The sequence below is a fragment of the Echiichthys vipera genome (assembly GCF_963691815.1).
Source record: "Echiichthys vipera genome assembly, chromosome: 2".
In the NCBI taxonomy this organism is placed as follows: Eukaryota; Metazoa; Chordata; class Actinopteri; order Perciformes; family Trachinidae; genus Echiichthys; species Echiichthys vipera.
This window is the reverse complement of record NC_139827.1, coordinates 23484130-23505337: the sequence shown is the minus strand read 5'-3', so window position 1 is coordinate 23505337 and position 21208 is coordinate 23484130. Positions and strand designations below refer to the sequence as shown.

The 21208-nt window shown below is 44.6% G+C and overlaps 2 protein-coding genes across 2 annotated transcripts in view; one reads left to right on the top strand and one right to left on the bottom strand.

Moving 5' to 3' along the window:
* Positions 1–1228, top strand: part of LOC310953645 (phospholipid phosphatase 3-like) — a 6219-nt gene extending 4991 nt beyond the window's left edge. The window contains exons 5-6 of the mRNA XM_083922739.1: positions 396–572; positions 666–1228. Coding sequence (XP_083778865.1) covers positions 396–572; positions 666–764 — 276 coding nt within the window. The 3' untranslated portion in view covers positions 765–1228. The remainder of the gene's footprint in view (positions 1–395; positions 573–665) is intronic.
* Positions 1229–3890: 2662 nt separating this feature from the next.
* On the bottom strand, positions 3891–21168 carry LOC310964677 (adhesion G protein-coupled receptor L1-like; the record flags this gene model as incomplete). The annotated part of the gene is made up of 25 exons (XM_083937906.1): positions 3891–5875; positions 6190–6213; positions 7204–7314; positions 7417–7513; positions 7614–7763; positions 7858–8026; positions 8517–8605; positions 8732–8798; positions 8979–9199; positions 9286–9498; positions 10597–10770; positions 10893–11110; positions 11307–11429; positions 11514–11694; positions 11773–11811; positions 11921–12106; positions 12278–12381; positions 13591–13884; positions 13969–14308; positions 14403–14667; positions 15321–15528; positions 17093–17107; positions 17945–18054; positions 18554–18770; positions 21099–21168. The coding sequence occupies 25 exons, from the start codon at positions 21166–21168 to the stop codon at positions 3891–3893; spliced, it is 5670 nt and encodes a 1889-aa protein (XP_083794032.1).
* Between the last annotated feature and the right edge of the window lie 40 nt (positions 21169–21208).

Here is a 21208-nt window from a genome sequence, read left to right as displayed (position 1 = left end):
CCACCTCTTGCCCTATTCGGACGGGATTAGTTTGAGGACGTGGGGTAAAATCATTTAACCTCAGGAAGTCTGTAATATAAATGGCCGATTCGCACAGGATTAAGAAATCCCTGTATTATTTCAGGAGTGGGAGGGGTTACTCAATTTACACACTGCCGTCAGCTCCCTGTCACCATGTGTGTGCTACGTAGCTTTCTGATCACATTCATATAATAGGTGCCCATCGACAGCATCTTCTGTGTGTAAGAGTGTTTCAAATAAATATAATGTATAAAAATATAGTACGTTAGTCCTTCCTACATTCAGGTCAAACACCTTGGTCATTATTTACAGTATACAGATGATGACCTTATTGTTCTATGCACTAAATAACATGATGTTCATTTTTGTCTTAGTTTTACCTGCAGGCGCGGTTGACATGGCGTGGGGCTCGGCTGTTGAGGCCTGTTCTGCAGTTCCTCCTGGTTCTGCTGGCAGTCTACACAGGTCTGACCCGCATCTCAGACTACAGGCACCACCCATCCGACGTGCTAACAGGCTACATACAGGGAGCTATAACTGCATACTGGGTGGTAAGTATACCTTGCCCGCTTGTTATTGTGAGTGTCCACATATCACCGATTGTTAAAATCTTGAGGTCTGGCTTGTGTTTGTGTGCTTCCCAGGCCTTCCACATCTCGTCCATGTTTAAAAGCCCAAGCTCAGATCTGTCCTTGACTGAGGCCCTGGACAGCCCCCTGTCGCCCCACCATACTGTCTGCTAAACCTCCCCTCCACCAACCCCTGTGTGTACCAACATCCACCTGCTGCCTGTAGTCTAGCTTGGATAGACAAGAATTTGGAGAATGTGAGACCATTTCCTGTGAAGTTAAACCACATACCTCAGTATTGGGACGGCGTGTGTTAGAGAAAGGGAGAGTAAAAATTGTGAGATACTGTATGGGGCTCAAAAGACAAAACATATGAACTGGGAGAAAGGAAGAGGGAGTGTGCTGAAAACAATACCGGCTATTCCGCCGGTGTTGTGTAAGCAGCCTGAGCACTCAACCTTTTGTCCTTGTGACTGACCTTAGCTTCACATGTGATACTTACCTGTGAGATGAGACAACTTAATCCTGAACACACAGCAACCGCTACCACTCTATAGGTCACCTGTAAATATATACAGATTTTGTACAACTCGAATGATACTGTAAAAGCACTTTTTTGAATTTCATGTTAATATTACCACTTTCTAATAATTGTGTAGGTAGTTTGTAATATATTTTATACAGTTACGTACTATTTGTTGGACTGTAGCAGTTTGGTTTATATATATATATATACACACTGTATATATATATACACATATATATATATATATACACTGTATATATATATATAAAGCAAACCTAGTGAATGTAATGGTGTTGAAGGAAAGCACAAATAGCGAGAAAGCAACTCAGTTTTCTCGTGTGTCGTACCATTTAGATGTGATAGGATGTGTCCATCCTTCTGTGTGCAGCGTCGCGTATACGTCTTTTAATAATGAGGGAATGACTATGAGAATGTCTACACAAAAGATATAATCCAAGTTTGAAACGTACGGACTCTACTAGTTCCCATATTTTTTTTATAATGCTAATATACTGTATGTTAATATACTTCATACCACTCCAAGAACACACAGATCATTAAAAATGTTTTTTTAAAAGGGGACATACTGTGCTTATTTATAGGTTCATACTTGTATTTTGGGTTTCTACTAGAACATGTTTGCATAGTTTAATGCTCATTCTGTTCTGTCTGAATATACCTGTATTCACCCTCTGTCTGAAACGCTCTGTAGCACCTGTCTCTTTAAGCCCCCCTCCAGAAAAAGCCCAGTCTGCTCTGATTGGTCAGTGTTTTCGGATCTTCTGCACCTGTGTTTTTGGCATTTCTGCAGTGTCATTGCAGAGACGGAATGACTCAACAATATGGGATCTTTAAGTTCAATTTGTGACATTCTTTCTAAAGCATTTGATACACAAAAAGAGGATTATTATTGATCCTGAACTAAATTATTAATTAGAGTTATTTTACCACCTTTGGGCTGAACATGTAACTTTTAACACAACATTGACATAATAACATCCTATTAAGTTAATATGGCAAACATGTTTTGGGTTGGCAAACCATTCATTTAGACTCATGTTTATGGCCACCTGACAAATTTAAGTCCAATATTTATTCTCTATTTTTGTACTCCAGCAACCACATGAGAAGAAAATATTTGACCCCCATAGCTGCAACATGCTCCACTATGTTCATAAGCTAACTTTGTATGCCTGCCATTTGGTGCCAGGCAGGTAGCAAGCACTTCATTTATCAGAACGAATTTGCTGTAAAACAATCACAACCAAAACAATTAGCTGAACGATACTAAAGGGGACTACAGAATCGATGATGATTATTGCTGGGTTTGTCACTTTATCAACGCACAAAGCAATCTATCTTATATTTTTCATATAAATACACGTATATTGATTTAACCTAAGTAAATGTGGCTCAGGACTCTTTTCCTGTTTCCCATGCCCTCTAGATAACATCACACACTGTGTACCAGTCGGCCCGACACCAGCTGCTTAAAAAAATTGCGTGACAATATATACTCGAATATTCGGTATATTCGATATATCGTTCACTCCTACTTTACCTACAGTACAGTATCTGAGTAAATGTACTTTATTACATTCAACTACTGTCTGTAACAGTATTTTCTATTTATCTAGCTCATTCTCATCATTATATGCATCAACAGTCGTACGTCTGCCTCCTTTTCCACCGCAGATATCTTTCTCCTTTCTGTGAAACCCTCCCTTCTCTCTCTGTACACCCACACAAAGAGAAAGACAGGAACATTTATTTCACATGTTTACTTGAACTTCAATAGCAATACAAGACAATCAGAACACTTGAGGTCGGTATGTACAAGGGTCTCAGGGGGTTGCAGAAAAGTTTTGAGGTTTCTATGATCTCTGGCTCCGGAGTCAAGAGTTCTGTTGCTATGACACGCTTCATGGCAACGACTTCCATCACCAACAGTTTGTGGCAGGTGGAGGGAGGAGCTGGGGCGGAGGTTTTGGTCTTGATGTGGAATGGGATTGGTCAAGAGTTCAAAATCAGTAGGAGGGGATGTGTGTAAGAGGCCCCCCAGTTGATATTGATCAAATGCTTCACTGTGATACATTAAATATACAAGAATGATGTATATACACACACTCACTCACACACACACACACACACACACACAAACACACACACACACACACACACACACACACACACACACACAAACACACATTCATCCTTACACGCACGCATGCTCATCAAGCTACACACGCACTCACGCACACACGCTCACACACTCACTTCAGCACTTTCCTCCTACAGTATGTAGCCTTGTAAAGCCACTATAAAGTCATGCACATGTTCTTTGAAAGGATTTTTTGGCAACACACAAGTGCTTCTTTGACACACTGTTTGCTTGCTACAGGGAAGGGTGACACCCAGCCGACGAACCAATAGAAACTTAGACGATGGCCCAATGAGGATCAGCACCAATGAGGAGGGAAGACACAGCAGGGTTTCAGGAAAGAGAGGATAAGGAAAGGAAGTGGAGGAAGATTTTTTTTAAATGGATCACAGTCATAGAAAAGTAACAAAACATGAAAAGGGGGGAAGTCTCGTGGTGATCGAGAGATAGAAGCAGGGAGGAGCCATCACTGTCATCATCATTACCGTCGTCATTCATCATCGCTATCATCATAATCAGCATCATTTCCGTCAGTTTAATTAAATTATTATATCCCCATCTTCTTTCTCATCCCTCATCCCTGATTTCTATGCCCCGATCACCACCGCCCTAGTCACAGGCTCGTCACCCGCTGCATCTGTCCGTCATCTCCCTCCGAGGTGGGCTCTGCTGTGTACACTGCCTCTCCATTGGACGCCAGCGGCGGCGGCAGCGGCGGCTGGTAGAAGGTCTGCAGGTGATTGGGCCGCGGGCCCAGCGGGGGTCGCCCCAGGCTGTAGGGCAGTTCCAAGGCGGGCCGCTGAGGCTGGCCAGTGGGGCTGACCTCTTCTGGACCTTCGGGGCTGCTGTCAGGGTACGAGAGGGTCGGAGGGGAGGTGCGGGTGTAGAAGCGAGGAGGGGAGCTGCTTCGGCTGTACACTTGGGGTGAGTGGCGGGAGTAGAGATTGTTCGGAGGCGAGTTAGTGTCTCGAGGAGTGAAGATGTTTGTCGGGGGAGAGCTTCGGGGAAAAATGCTGAGTGGAGGCGAGCGTCGGTCTCCGGGATAGAGCGGAGAGGGGTTTGAATCTCGGGCGTAGATAGGTGAGGAGTCAGTATCAAGGTCAAGGTCGGGGGTCAAAGGCAGAGCAAAGCTTTCAGAATCCTCTCGTTCGCCGTGGTAACGAAGAGACCCTCTGTCTTTCCCTCTTTGCCTCCCATCGAGACCGCCATCTTTGCTCTCGAACAGGAAAGATTCCTCCCTGTCTATATCCATCCCTCCTCTCCACACATCCAGCACTCTGTCCTTCTGCTTCTCATTCTCTCGTTCGATCCCTGCTCTCCATCCATCTCTGTCCTTTAAAAACAAGGATTCGTCTTTCTCTCTGTCCATCCCGCCTCTCCATGCATCAATCGCAAAATCTTTCTTCTGAGTTATAAAAGTCTCTTCCTGGTCTGTCTCTCCCCGCCACACCTCCATTCTTCCACCTCTTTTCTCCAACAGATGAGATTCCTCTCTCCCTCTTTCTATCCCAGCTCTCCATTCATCCATCTCTCCATCTCTCGTCTGAGAAGCAAAAGACTCATCCCTCCCTCTCTCGGTCTCTCCCCTCCACTCGTCCATCATTTCATCTCTTTTTAGGAGAAATGTCTCGTCCTTCTCCCTGTCCTGAACGCTTCTCCATGTCTCTACGCCTGCCTCCCTCTGTTTCATCAGCAGCGGCTCTTCCAGAGCCTTGTACAGGGGCTCAGACTCCTGTGGGGGAGGGGGAGGAGGAGGCGGGAGGGGTCTGTCCCGATAACGCTCCCTGTCCCTCTCTCTGTCTCTGTCTGTCCCTCCGCTTGGTTCCACTGTGCCACGGTGACGGGACAGAGTACCAGGTGTGCGACTGAGGGTGGAGTAGGGCCGTGCCTGAACATCAGGGGGACGCACATGCTGCCTGTCCTGGAGCCCGCGGCGACTCAGAGTGCTTTGCAATGACCTGTCCCCATCTTTGAGTAGCTCACGGGACTCAGAGTCTCCAGAAACTTGTGAGTGTGTCCAGCCATCTTGTAAGCGCGGCACCGTGATGTGATCTTGTCCACGTGTTGTGGAATATGTCTCATTGTCTTGTGTGTGGTGCCGTGTATGCGCCCAGCCCTCTTGTGCGTTGTGGCGTGTGTTTGGCTGCATGGTGGCAGCCCAGCCCTCTTGGGGTGGCTGTGCGTGTCGAGTCAAAGTGGCAGTGTGTGTGAGAGCAGCCCTGTCATGGTGGTGAGGCCTCGCCAGGCTTCCGTAGCGCTCAGGAGGAACAGGCATGGCCACTGAGGGCCGCAGGTTGCTCTGCACCAGCTCTGAGATGATCATCTTTTCCAACGCAGCTGCATCAGACAGGTTACGGCGCATTCCTGCACCGCTGCCCAGATCTGTGGCCCCATGTGGGGTGAGGAGTGCCGGGGAGATGTCATCACCTCCTATCCCAACTCCTCCCTCCCGCAGAAGGTCAGTGCTGCCCACCACTCCAGCTCGGGACCCGGGCGTGGTTCCAAGACCGTGCAGGGTAAAGGTGTTGGGAGTGTAGCCTCCATTGAGACACACACTGTCCAGCCCACAGGACTCCTGGCTCTGGGACACACCACCCTCTGTCGGAAGAAACATGCAGATGACAATTACCAAAGAGGGACATCATAAAAGATTTACATGGATGAACGTATGAATGAATGAGCAGACTTTAGGGTTCATGTGCCTAGTGAGAGTGTGGCTTTACCAAGATTTGAATATTAATAATATCCTTTGATGAAATGTTTGGTTATATAGCCACATGGAAGAGATGTATGTTATGTCTACATGGTCTATGAATAATTACTGTCTGAAAATGTGGCACTGATTGTCTATGAGTTGCACAAGGAAGTGGGGCTCAATGACTGGAGTGAGCACAATAAAGGAGAGCTCGTACTCTGCTTGTTTCTGAAGGTTCCTACTGGTCCACGTTATTAAGACAGAGAGACAGAGAGGGAAAGTGTCAAAAACATTTAAAAGACAAACATTTCATGGTCAAAGCCTTAAAGATCATGACACAGATATAAAACAAAAAAAAAAATGGTTCAGCTTTTATTCCAAACGTTCAGACTGTACAGACACAGAAAAATCACAAACAGGCAAAAGTTTTAGGCCACTCAGGGAAATTCAGGCAGAACCCAAGCGATAAATTAGTCACCTGATATTATTGGCCAATTTTTATCTTATCGCACATACATAGGTATCAGCGTATAAGTTGTGTATGCTGGCATCAGCAAGTTACAAGAAATTGCGGATTTAATGCATGTTTGCGCTAATTTAGAAGCAGTGTCACCATCACAGTTTGTTAATGAGGGAGCACTTACGGTACAATTTAATATTTTTAAATGAAAAGGTCCCACATTATGCTCATTTACATCCTTTAATGTTAAAAAAAACAAAACCTGAATCCGTCTGAAACGCTCCCTTTAGCACCTATCTCTGTAAGCCCACTTTGCTCTGAGTGGTCAGTGTTTCCAGGTCCTTCGCATCTGCGCTCTCGGTGTCTCTACACCATCATTGCAGCTGGGAATGACTGCGAAATACGTTAATCTGCTGATATGATATGATTTTGAAATTCCTTCAATATTGCTAGCTGTATTGTCCTTGAAAATCCAGTCTTAGGGCTCTATTTAACAAGCAAAAGACAAAAAAGATAGACGGAGTTATGGGAAATTGTCAGAACCTTGTCAAAAAGTATGTCAGAATTAAACACAGTAAACGTCCTTGACAGTTGATGCTGTGCACTTTTATAATTAAGCAGCTGAAGGGACACCTTTTTTAATGTGGCATCAGAGTTTTGCAAGGTACCATCTGTGAATAGTAAAAGGACAGTAAAACATACCAACATAAAGAGAGAGGGTATGCTGTGTAGAAATTATGAAGGATGACAGAGTGTTGTAATGAAATGTACCTGTGGAGGTGAAGGGTTGGTTGTATCCCTGGGCCAGCATTGTGTCATAGGGGGAGGCTCCAGCATGAGTCTGCAACACCGGATTAGTAAGGAAATGGTTCCCCAAAGCAGCTGAGGAGGGGGGGGGGGGGACAAAGAAAAAAGAAAATAAATATCACCTTCTTTGAACAACAGAGGAGGCACTGACATTTAAAAGAACAAAATAATCTTTACCTCGGTTAAGAGTAGGTGTGTTGTTTACGTCCGCAGCGATGAAAGACGATTCAGTCTGTCTGCGAACAGTGTCGTTCCACATCCTCCTGATACGACTCTGGAAGAGAAATATTCCACATAAGGTCAAACTTAACCATAGCTAAAGTCAGACAAAAAGCTAGACACTTAGAGGTACTGTACAGTGTGTTGTAATGTACCTGTCTGTTAGCAGTAGCTCTCCGACTCTGGCTGCTGGTGTAGCGGCTGTTGGACCGCAGGGCAGCACCCTTCACCGAGTCCGGAGAGCTGGAAGAGGAAGTGGCGCAGCACTGCGAAAGGCGCAGGCATCGGCCGTAGTCCTTCTGACCCTACACACAATATTGAAACACATCTCTTTAGTCACAAATCATGAGGCTGCAGAGACTCGCGGTTACGTAACGGCACGTGGACAAAGCGACTCACCTTCCTGGCAAGGGTGCAGTGCAGTATGGTGATGAGGAGGCCCTGGGCGGTGTTTAGGGAGGAGAAGAGGTAAGCCAGGAGGAGAGATGGAGCGCACAGGAACATCAGGCCTGAGGACCAGGTGACGCTCTGCAGGAAGAGCAGCGTCAGGGAGCCCACTGCCCACGCCCTGGAAATCAATTTTTTTTTTTCATTCTGACAAATGATTTCAACAAGAACTCCCTGTCAGTGTGTGTGTGTGTGTGTGTGTGTGTGCGTGTGTGTGTGTGTGTGTGTGTGTGTGTGTGTGTGTGTGTGTGTGTGTGTGTGTGTGTGTGTGTCAATGTCTACCAAGTTCAAGAACTACACCAACCACAAGCTCCCACTACTGATGAAGTGCATTTTATTCTGGAGTTTGAAATGCTGTGAATGCTTGACTCGTTTGTAACTGTTCAAAATGTTGCTTACATTACATTACATCTGTTTCATGCAGGCACATAACAGACTGCCTCCAGCTCAAGAAACAATTTTTCCAAGCTAATTTGTATAGATTTTTTATTTTGATTTTACATTACGTGTATTTTTCTAATTACTGTGTGATTGGAGCCAAACCTGCTGAAACACAATGAGCGCCGCACATAATCACCCCAAAACAGATCAGCATGAGACACAGCACTTACCTCAGGTTGTCATGGCGACTGGAGTCTGGCTTCAAAGCGGCAGTGCTGTGCATCTTATGTAAGGTCATCACCAGGACAACAAGGTTCAACTGAAGCCAAAAAGAATAAGCATGTATTCATCAACAATGACTTGACACAAAAAATTATTACACACCGATGATTAAAAATACATATAAAAATGTACAAAGAGGTTGGTGGCGGGCATGAACTCTCACAGTTACAATGACACCGACAGGTCCAAGGAAACTCCAGATGAAGTAATTGTCTGTTCGCAGCCAGCATCTACACACACACACACACACACACATACATAGAAGTAAATTACAGGAAAATAAGAACCTCCAAAACAACAAAATCAGTCTTAAAGCTGACACAAGAATACAAAGATCCAAGAACGTGCACACACACACACACACACACACACACACACACACACACACGCGTGCGCGTTAGTCAACTTACGCCGTTTTTGAGCCGTACCCTCTGAAGTCTATGGCTGCAGACACAGCCACCACCAGCCCAGGAATAGAGTAGCCACAGAGGTAGAAATACTTCCTCCTGGAGTTACGTCCCTCGAACACCTCCCGCTGCAGCAAATACAGTTCCACCCCCTCCAGACACAACCAGCAAAACACTGAGAGCAACGAGAAGTGTAGCAGGCCAGCTATGATGGAGCACACAACCTGCAAATTTCAAAGGACAAGGAGGAATATTTAACAAAATGCCACCTTTAACAAAATGCTTTCAAATAGTGATTCTGAACACTCACTGTATACTGCGTCTTGTTTGCACCGACAAGGAAGAGCAGCTCAGTGATGAGCAGGTTGGCCCACAGGTTGCAGTGGATGGTGCTGTGGTCCGTGTGCCAGGGCGCCCCCTGGCAGCACAGGGTGGTAAGGCAGGTGGCCAAACACACCAGTGCTACAGAGATGCCAACCCAGGATACTACATAGACGAGAAGCTCTTCAACACCGGCCCCGAACTGATGAAGAGACGGGAAAGAAAGAATGGGGAGATTATTTATCAGCTCATAGAGTACGTATGAACTTAGGAACGTGCAGATGTAGGTTTGTGAGCGTAGGTGGATGTATTTCGTGGTGAGGAGTGCAGAAGTGTCTCTGCCTCTGGTTGTGTGTCCCTTTGTGCTGCATAACATCTATTTAAATGATGAAGTCATACTCAACAAAAAAGAAAATCTTGCAGAGAAGCATTTAATTCAATTTCATGGCAGGACAAAATTGCCTGCAGCATTTATCACCGTCTCTCTCTCTCTCTCTCTCTTACAGCCACAGCCCACGAGGATCACCCCACTGTGCTTGAGTTATAAACAACAATTGAGAGAGCGCGTGGGGACAAAGTTCAACTGTGCGTAAAGGTGTAGTCAGGAAGCCTATGTTGGTGAAGGATGGAGCTGGATATTTATGACATTAAAGTTTGACTCTTGGCCAACTAAAAACAAGCAGTAATGACAATAATACTCGGTAACATGGGCTATTCATGCATACCCAAAAACTCACAGACAATTGCTGTTTCAGATGTGTTTGAATACTTGATCAATATTTTTTAAATTAACTAGAGACCATCCTGCATTAGGATCACCCCAGCCATGACACCAAATCAGGTCATGGGCGTACAGTGGGGCCCCTTTTCTATACTTCTTACGCCCCTATTTCTGGGGCAATTATTCAGACCACACCCATTTTCAAACACGACATTCATTTTTATCTCAACTACACTTGTAACGTTTCATGACTGTATCTTACACAGATGCGGCGCTGTTGCCGTGACAAAATCTGTCCAGAAAGACACACAGACAGAGAGACAGATATAAAGGTATATATACCTGGCAAAATACTGAAAACCTGCTCTGTGTGGTCATTCCCGCTACAATAGGTGTTTCCAGGACTACGTTTTGCCATGATGACACACACAGACTCACAAGATTTAAAAAATACCAGCTGAATATAGTGAAGACTTGTAGGTGTATTCATTGAGTGATAACTACATGTTGCTACGCTGTCATGAGCCTTAAAACCACTTTCTGTGCGCCGTGAAGGTGTTTGTGGTGAGTGTTACTTACAGCAGGCTGCTGATATGTCATGAGGACGGCATAGCTGGACAGATGGTTGCAGGCGCAGGTAGTGTGCGTGTTGTTGGTGTGTAACAGGCGACAGCCCTGCGTAGACCACCTGCCATTCCCAGAAACCCCGGACCCGTTCCAGAAAGAGCAGTTGGGGCCAAAGTGGTTCTCCAGCTGTTGAGACAAACGCCCCCCCCAAAAAATAAAAAACACAAAGGATATTTAGTGAGCAGGTTTTACACAAAAGGAGTTCACTCTAAACATTAATTTTGAGGTGAAAAGATTTCCATACAGACCTGCAGGTGCCTGAGAGTGAAGATCACTGGCTCGGAGAGGTACACTCTGTTGGATCCTCTGTGCACAGAGGCAGAGATGACGTGGGAGTTGACCACCAGGCTCCTACGCCTGGCCTCTGATCCCTGATTCAACCCCAGTCCGAGACGCAGAGTTGAGTTCTGGGTTGTTAGGAAGGAGCCCAGGTTCTTATAGAGAGAGAGGACCAGTTTCACCTGGCCTGTGCAGCGAAGCGAAAAACATTCAAAATGAGACACTCATCCTACATTTTATAATGTTTGGATTTTTTAAAATATGGAGAAAAACTAGTATAACTTCCACACACCCCTATGGTTCACCAACCCAGGAAATATATATATTATAAAACTGAGCTGTCAATGACAAAATATTGATTAGTTTTGGTGCGTGTCACAGACCGTTGTTGCTGTACTGTTGCAGAGCCAGCGCTGATATCTGCAAGATACTGTCGCTGTCATAGGAGTGAGGGAACGTCAGGTCCTGTATGTCTGCCTCTGTATTTAGTACATAAACCTCCAGATCTATGCACACACAGGAAGAGCTTAGACGAACTGGTAACTTCCACAACGTGTAGCGCAAACGAAAGAAAGAGCGACACCACGTACCAACATTCGGCGCCCTGTCACTGAAGCGGCCTTCATACAGATTGTTAGCCAATAGAAATGCTCCTTTCTCTACTGCATCTAATAGCAGTGATGCTGAGCGGGACTGGTCAACACTGCTCATATCGGCCCAGGACACCAGAGCCTCAGGACCCAAAAGGTTATCAACTGTCTGAACGACCGCCTGACGGAGAGGAAGACAGAGTGTTTTATTCTAACTCCTGATTATATGAAATACATTGAATCTATGTATCTATCTTACCTGAACATAGGCCCTGCATGTGCGTTCCCTCTTCTGCAGCTGAAAAGAAGAAAAACATATATTGTTAGAATCATTATCCCTGACATTTCCACTCTCATTTCAAGGAAAGGTCAAGTACACTTCTGCCATGACTACAGGAACAATTTACCTTGTTGTAATTGCGTGCTGCTGACTCTTTATTGGCTGGTCTCAAGGCCTGGAGCTGGGAGTCCAGGATGTCCAATAGTTGTTCAATTAGCTTGACAGACATGCTGACATCACCGGCATAAATACGACCCCGGGTCAGGTTGACCAACTCCCCAGCGATGTTGGCTGCGTTCTCTCCGCTCTTAATCTGGATTGAGGAAGGGGTGTTTGTAATGTCAAATATTTTGACATTTAAGAGAGAACTGCTTGCTGACTGGCTTTAAGGCATTTGCACAGCGCGTGTGTGTGTGTGTGTGTGTGTGTGTGTGTGTGTGTGTGTGTGTGTGTGTGTGTGTGTGTGTGTGTGTGTGTGACTAACCTTTTGTGCAATTTGGCTGACCCAGGGAGAGGTGCAGTTGGAAAGGTCAGGCCCTCTGGAGCTCCAGCCCACTGGGGACTGACTGCACTGATAGGAAGCTATACCTGCAGAGACAGACAGGGTGACACAGGCTGTCAGAGAGAGAAAGAACAGCTCATGTTTTACAGGATCTGAGGTGGTTTGTCACTTCTGTGTCTCCTCGCACATGTTTTCCCATGCATCTTTTATCTTTCAATGCATCCCCCAAACACTGTTCTTCTAATAGCAAATAATAATAGTGCAGCATTAGAACAACAACAAACAACAAATATGTTGTTAAGAAGAACTGTTCCTTGATTAAATATGGATTTCATGAATAATTATTTTAATATATTCATGAAATAAACTATAAAGCGGGAAAAAATATTCCTTAAATTATGGGCTGCAAATACATTTCTGTCCCTTGGAGCGCAGTCATTTTTATATTATGATTATTTTTGCCACCAGTGTGCAAACAAAGTAATGAATTAAAATCAATCTTAAAAGTAATGGCTCAAGTGTTAGCATTTTCAAAAACATTATTGTACACTTTAAAGTCTTAGAGACAGGTTCAGGATCAAAAACTCTTCATTTGCAGGGAAAACAAAGGGCTGAATGATTTGCTTTTCATGTCAAATGTTAGCAAAAAGCTATACTTCTCTCTCTGTTTTGGTATTTATCAAGTCCTGAAAAGAACACCTGGGTTGTTGGCTATTAGCTTTAGCCTGTTTGACTGTCTTCCCCAGCGCGTGAAGTTGCAAACTTTGAGACTGAACTCTGACCTTAAAGGAGCTAAAATGTTCAGTAAAGTAGCAGGGCGTTTTTATGCGTTGATATTTCATGAAAAACAGGACTAAAGCGTGTGTGACACACCATTTATTTATGAGACAACAGCCACACTGATATCGCTCACATCAATTAGATTATTTATCAGTGGAATCATCACCTCTGTGCTAAAACCATGCTCAAATCATTCAACATGATTAGGATGAGGCAAAATGCACCACAAGCTTATCTACATAATCTGCATAACAGCTTTTGGTCAGAGGGAGCGCTGGGCCGAGGAAGACAGCTGCATAGCGAGAGGAAGAGTTGACGAACCTAGCTTCTCTTGACACTATAACCTCTTTCTTCTGCTCTCTCTCATCTGAGGGCAAGTTCAAAGAGGGGACATCCGACTACATTTCAAAGGGAAACGAGATACAGACACACACATGCAAAAACCACACTCCCACACACAATGAAACACACAGACTGGTAGCTAACATCTGCACACACACACGCGCTACACCTACCCAGTGACCCTTTCGGGCAGGGTCTCTCCACTGTCTCTCCCTTCAGGGTGGGCGGCCACTGCACCCCTCGCGCCACCCGGCCTTCACATCCGCCCACCTGACCCGGGCCACCGGGAGCCAAGGGGACCCGCAGAGGTGGACGTGGGGTCAGAGGAACCATGGCTGTGATCGGGCGTTGGTCAAAGGGTCCTCGGTTGATGACACCAATGGGGTGAGAAGCCGACGGCCGTACTGGGGCCACCGCGACTGTTGCTGTGTAGGAGCGGACGGTCGTCATCAGAGAAGAGAGGGGACCTAGAAGGACGGAAACAACGTTGATGTTATACTTTCATCACATGTCAGTATATCAAGACGCATTAGTTTACTTGTACCACAAACCTTTAGTTGGCGGTGGCGGTGTAAACTGTAGCGGGTATCTCAGCACATAGTAGTTATTCCAAACATACAGCTGGTTGTCTCTGGGGTTGTAGTCTATGGAGGATATGTACTGGTAAGGGTTGGGAAATGGTATTTGAACGGGCAGCTCCTGTCCACGGCTAGTGTCGTAGGCATAAACCACCATGTCGCTGCCGACTCGGCCCTCCGCTTGCCCCTCATCATCCTGAAAAACAGAACGCACGGCATAGAGCACGCCACAGGCCATGAAGGCGTTGCTCGCCCCACGCTTGTCAAAGCCGGTGGCCCACGTTCCCTCAAAGCGCAGGGTGTAGGGGTTTACCTGCAAACATGGCGACATGAGAGAACTTAGTAATAAAAACCTTCTTACTTTTGTCTTTCCAATCATTTATCTGTTTTCCGTCCTCCGACTGTACCTGGCTGACCACGATGCGTCCATTATTGGCTTCTGTAGAGTAGATCACCCAAAGGCCATTCTCGTCCACTGCCAGATCAATGTCTGACTTCCCTCCCCATCTGTAAGGTGAGGTGTCGTGGTAGTTGGCATTGACCACCACTGCCTCGCCACTCTTGATGCGTGTCCGCAGGTCGTATTTGACCAGGTTGCGCGTTCGCTCCTTGTTGTAAAACACAGCCCCGTCATACACCACAAAGCCTGTACCGTCCACACGGCTAGGTAACCTAGGACAGAGAATCATGAAAAATTTGCACATGCAAAATTAAACTATTTATATTACAGTAAGTTGCAATCCATATTCATATTCCTTCAGCTTCTTGTTGTTTCACATAACAGATTTCTATATTTGTGTTTTTGTCTTTGCTTCTGTCACTGGTTGGAATTGGGCTGGGCTCCGTTTGAAACAGGTCATGTCACAACCTTCTGTGCACCAGTCAGGATTAAGCAACATTTGTCATAATCTAATGACAGCTCTGTGCCCGTTGTGAACATGGTTTAAAGCTAGAGTGAGAATGGCTGATATATAGAGAGGTAACAAATTAATGTCTTGGCTATAGCAGAATAAACAACAACCATACATAGTTTTATAAAGTGGGTTTGATATGATAGAACCTAATTTAGTCATGGAGACTAACTGCTACTAGAACTAACATTTGAAACCATGTTTTCAGTGGCTTTAATCTCTCAAATTGATTGAACAGAACATGAAATTAGCACCAAACTAACATTTATTTTCATTATCATTAAAACATTTAGATTTTGTTTGGATGAATTGATTAATCATTTAATCTATAGGTCAAAATGCCAAACACAAGTGTCCAGAGCCCAGAGTCACATGGTCAGATGTTAAGCATGCATACACGCAGACATTGCTCACTTATAGGTGGTGGTGACTCTGTTCTGGCGGTAGTCGTCCCAGGAAGCATACTCATAAAGCACCTCTGTCCTATACGGCGTCCACGGCATGACGTACAGCCGGTCACCAGCCTGCAGCGGGTCCTTACACCATGCCCCTGATTGGTGCTCAGCCTCCAGGAGAGAGGAGGCCGACTGGATGCTGAGCAGTGAGCCAGGACACACGAAAACTGGAAGACGGGAGTTAGGAGGAGAAGACAGCAGGATGTGAGAAAGAAGAGGAAGAGGGAGGGAGAAGGAGAAGAAGAAGAAGAAGAAGAAGAAGAAGAAGAAGCAGGGAGGGATGTGAGGGAGAGAAAAGAGTGGAAGGAAAGTGAAGGCAGGTGGAGGGAGAAAATGGATTGATGCATGAAAAATGGATCGAAACAGATGCAGTTGATGCAGCAAGAAGAAAAAAGAATGAAGAGAAAAAGAGAGAAGTATTTAAAAAACCTGTGCTGATCTTGAGAGGCAAGCAACAGAAGAGATGTGTTGTCAATCTCTCACTGTTAGTGTGTGTGTGTGTGTGTGTGTGTGTGTGTGTGTGTGTGTGTGTGTGTGTGTGTGTGTGTGTGTTTGCGTGTGTGTGTGTGTTTGCGTGTGTGTGTGTGTGTGTGTGTGTGTGTGTGTGTGTGTGTGGTCAGTAATACAACAGGGACTATGCAATGATATATGTGTGTCTTTATGCTTTATGCACTTTTTGTGTGTGTGTGTGTGTGTGTGTGTGTGTTTGTGTGTGTGTGTGTGTGTGTGTGTGTGTGTGTGTGTGTGTGTGTGTGTGTATGTGTGTGTGTGTGTGTGTGTGTGTGTGTGTGTGTGTGTGTGCATGTGCATGTGCGTGTGTGTGTGTGTGTGTATGTGTGGGTTAGTGCAAAAAGAGTGAAAAGAGTGTGAGGTAGAATCAGGGACGCAGAAGGCGGGGCTAAATTTTGCCTTAAAGTGAATGAGAGGGCAGGTTAGTTTACGCCGAGCACAACGATTGGTCCACCCACATGTCAATAACTGTATGGACACATATGTATACTGTACAGTCTCACACTGACATGCAAATAGGCATGCACACACACTCACACACAGAAGCAGTGCTTGGTAAGCACACATCCAGAAGGATATACAATCACACACATTTGGTCTTATTTTTCCTATGAAGATAAATAAGGGGCTCTTCCTATAAGGGAAGAAAGGGAAAATAAGCATGAAGAGGATGATCAGACAAGTAGGAAGGAATGACAGAAAGAAAGAAAGAAAGAAAGAAAGGAAGAAAGAAAGAAAGAAAGCAAGAAAGAAAGAAAGGAAGAAAGAAAGAAAGAAAGGTGCTTGTGTGCGAAAAAGAAAATCGAGCGGAAGAGAGATAAGGTAATAGGAATATGTTTTTGTTTGTGTGAGCAGTTGTGTTTGTGTGTGCACAGAGAGACAGAGGAAGAGAAATAAGAAACAGAGAGATCGACCAGGAGCAAGAGAGGAAGAAGAGGGGAAGACACTGGAGAGATAAAGAAAAGAAAGAGAGACTAGGTGCAGAACCTGGATAAAATTGGATAAAAGGACGGGTTTCAACAACAAGAGATGGATAAAATGGGGGTTGAAAAAATAACCAAGTAGGAAATGAAAAAAAGGGGGGCAACATCCAGCATGACTACGAAACAACGTCCTAGGGCAGGAGGAAGAGAGAGATGGTAAGAGAGAGGAAGAGAAGGAGAGAGAAGAGGGGGGTTGGGGGTGAGGAGAGATCAAGATGCTACAATGTTTTGTCTTTACCTTTTTGGTCCACTTCTACTCAAGCATAGGAAAAAAAAGAGGGAGAGAAAGAAAGAGAAGTCAGAGGGTGAAAGAAGGGAAATAAAGAAAAGCAAGAAAGCAAGCAAGAGAGAAAGAAAGAAAGAAAGAAAGAAAGAAAGAAAGAAAGAAAAAGAAAGAAAGAATTGCACAGATAAAGACTTTGGAACTCATTCTCACCACAATCTTTATAGTTCACATAAAAGAAAGAAGAAGCACAAAAGAGACCCAGCATACTCCCCTCCCCTCGTTCCCTCTCCTCTCCTCTCCTTTCCCCTCCCTTCCTGCCCCCTGACTCCCCCTTTTCCCTCCCTCCCTCCACCTCCCCGAGATCTCTCCTTCCCTCAATCAGGCTCCTGTGGAGAAAAGAGAGCAACTCCCGTGGCGTGAATCTGAAAAAGAAAACACATGCATGCACGCGCAAGTGCATACATGCACTCTCGCACACACTCACACTCACATAGAAGACATACAGTATGTCCTACAGTTTCCCCTTTCTGTTATTTATCCATCCAACTTCATTTTTTATATTTCACGCACACACGCGCAAACACACACACACACACACACACACACACACACACACACACACACACACACACACACACTCACACTCACTCACTCCCTGAGAAAAAAAAATTCTATCCATCACTTTCTCATGGATACATCAAAGGATATATGAATAAAAAAAACACTTTAAACCTTCAATGTAGCTCGGCAAAAATAGGTTAAATCTCTGTGTTCTGTGTGCATGTACACATATTTGCGTGTGATTAGGTTTGGGTGTGTATGTTTGTGTGTGCTTGTATATATACTGTATATATCCATACTTACTGTAAGGGACGCACTCATACTGGATCTCCAGGTACTTGTATGTTCCAGGACAGGGGTCTGGGAAGACGTCGACTCCTGCAACCACCACACACTGAGTCCTGTTGTTACACCTGCAGGGCAGCAGATGGATGGATGGATGGATGGATGGATGGATGGATGGATGGATGGTATAAGGAGAAAAACAAAGAAGAGGCAGATTAACAGACAGGAAAGGGGAAACAAAGGACACTCCATTTGTCCACTCTCCCTCTCCCTCTCACTGAATATTGATCACTTCTTCTAGGAAAACACTGCTGAGTACACAGCTAATGGTGCAGCCCGGCACTCACACTCAGCTGGAGAGATTACTGCCCTTGCACATACACACAACTCACAGCACAAGTATTGGCTTTGTCTAACGTTTCCTCTGACATGAATCCACATGTATGTTATACAGCAGTGCACACATACTGTTTGTAGGAAACAGTAGTTGCTCTAATTGATCGGTTTAACTGCTTCCAAAATGTTTGCACATACTCGAATTGTACAAGAATGACATTCCAATTTGTACCTTTGCTGTTTGATTACAAAAACACACTCAGCAAGACGTGTAACCCAGCGAACACAAACCTCTGGGCCATAATCTTGAGTGCGTCAGGGAGGTAACACTGTGTGTTCTCCATCTGGAAGGGGTCTGCGTCACAGATCTTGTCGTCGGTGCGACCATAGTTGGCGGTCTCCACCATAACCACATCACTTCCTGGGCAGCGCAGCTCTATGGGGTAACCCTCACACGCCAGTTCTCTGCGCAGCAGCCCGAATGGCATGGCGGCCCGGGACATAGCTGCTTGTGAGGGGTGGACGTAGGAAGAAAGGGAAAAAAAAAAAAAAAAAACTTTCAGACTGTATTGAACTGGAGAATAATGCGATCACACTGGAAAGTCATGAAAATCCAGTGCAGTTTTAGTACCTATGCTCTTAGAGCGGTTAAAAAGTTGGTCGCATCATTTTAAAGTGGGTGAAAATGGCGACCAAACAACTATACAAAAGTAATTATATATATATCATTTTTCCAGTAAGTACCACTATACTGTAGTCAGATGATGGTGGGAAGAAGAAGACTGAGCAGTCAAATGTTACTCGTCATTTCCATGAAGTGCATTACGGCTGCAATTTGAGACAACACTACCCTGTCGTAATGTCACACTAGTCAAGGAAGTGCATAGTGTACAAAATGTCATGTTTAGAGTTAACTAGTCTGGATCAGAGCGGTGGAACAACACTGCCATCCACAGAGGTGTGACTATACAAATGGTCAAACTTGAAACAACAGAAGCTGAGATATCCTGACTTATAGTCCCGTTTATACGCTATACCCTCTAGAGGCAGAGAAAACAACTGTTTTTACATTCTGAGTAGTACTTCCAATTGAGATACAGACCCTTATATTTGGTGGATGAATATCCCTTTAAATACTGTTGCAGAGTTTTTTTTCAGCCATGAGCAGGTATGTTGATGTACACACTAATAATTTCCCAATTACAACTTATTTGAACGCAAATATCTGACCTGATGAAATAATAGTACATGCTGTTGCAGTGTTAACACCTCATATGTGATTTAATTTAATCTTTAAAATGCAGACATGTGTGAACGTTCACACTGGAAGGATTCCCAAATGCAAACAAAGTGTGACTGTTGACATAAATCGCACTACACCTACACTGTGACACCTGCTTGTTATGTGATGTGTTGTTACATCACAATATGTTGTGATTTAAGCCAGTGGGGAGAATAAAGCTTACACTCCTGGCTGTCAGCTGCTTGGTAAACACAAATCAACAAAAGAATAAGATTTTATTATTTCATTTTCTGCCCCTTGAAAGCTGTATCTCACTTTGCCATATCTTTCTGTGTGTAAACTAAACTGACAGCCGTATTAATCCGTGTAAAGAGAGATACTGGAGAAAATCACATTACCATTACCTTAATCCGGTTGTTCACATCATCTTTTTTATCATGTATAGTACGGTACACATGCAAAGGTGTTTGCTGCGTCAGGATTAAGCCCACATTTAAAGCGAACGTGTGTGTGTGTGTGTTTGTGTGTGTGTTTGTGTCTGTGTGTGTGTGTGTGTGTGTGTGTGTGTGTGTGTGTGTGTGTGTGTGTGTGTGTGTGTGTGTGTGTGTGTGTGTGTGTGTGTGTGTGTGTGTGTGTGTGTGTTTGTGTGTGTGTTTAGTATGCTACTTGTGTACTGTAACTGTCCGTGGTGCTGAATGACTGATTGTTTAATAACTGGGAGCTACAGCTTCTGAAGCTCTTTGGCAAGATGCACACTTCAAATGTTTTGGTAAGCTTCTTTATTTATGCACTGTAGGTCACAAGATGACTTTGGCTTTCTTAAGACGACTTTGCAAAAACAGTGACTTATATTTGAGTCACGCAAATCTATGTAGCAACAGCATCATCCGTTTCTCCCTTTTCGTGTTTCCGTGAGTCATCCTGCTGCTTGCTGTGTCGGGGTTGTGAAAGTTTTTTTCTTAACGCTATACTTTTAAAACCTTATATTACGCAATGCTAAGAAGAGAGCCAGATGAGTCTGCAGAATGCCTGGGGATTCATTGCACTTCTTCACTGGCAAAAAAGTGTTCGTCACCAACCCCTCTTGTCTCTTCAGTCCCACTCATACAACGACGGTGTCTCAAGTACCGGTCATCAACGAATATGTCATAACACTCGCAACACCCTATTTCCAGCAACCTTTAAACTGTTTTTCTCCATCTGTACAGATTTACCAGAAGTCTGACATCATCCAACCTGTTGCCCTCACATTTAGAACGATTTTAGTTTAGATCTGCACATTTGGGTCATGACCATTTCACATGCTCTCCATAACAAGGCAGATCCTGTTTTGACAGTCTATTCTCCCCCATCAGTTGCTTTTGGCTAAACCCTTGAGTTTACGGTCATAATTTTGGACGGTATCGCTGGCACCGATTGGGTTTTTTTTTTTGTCTGCAGATGTTCTTTCGACAGTGTGGTTGTATTACATGCACATTAATACGTCTTTCCATTTAATAAATCAGTTGACAGTTTCAGTTTCAGCAGCTTTTTAAAAAAAATTCTACAGGATAAATATCTCAACATTATACTACCTCAGAAGGTGACGCTTACCTTGGCCGGAAGGGGCCACATGAGCCAGAGTGAGCACACACACCCCCAGGAACCACAGTGACACAGCCATGCTGGGTAAGAAGAGTTAGGACGTCACACCACCAGCTGAG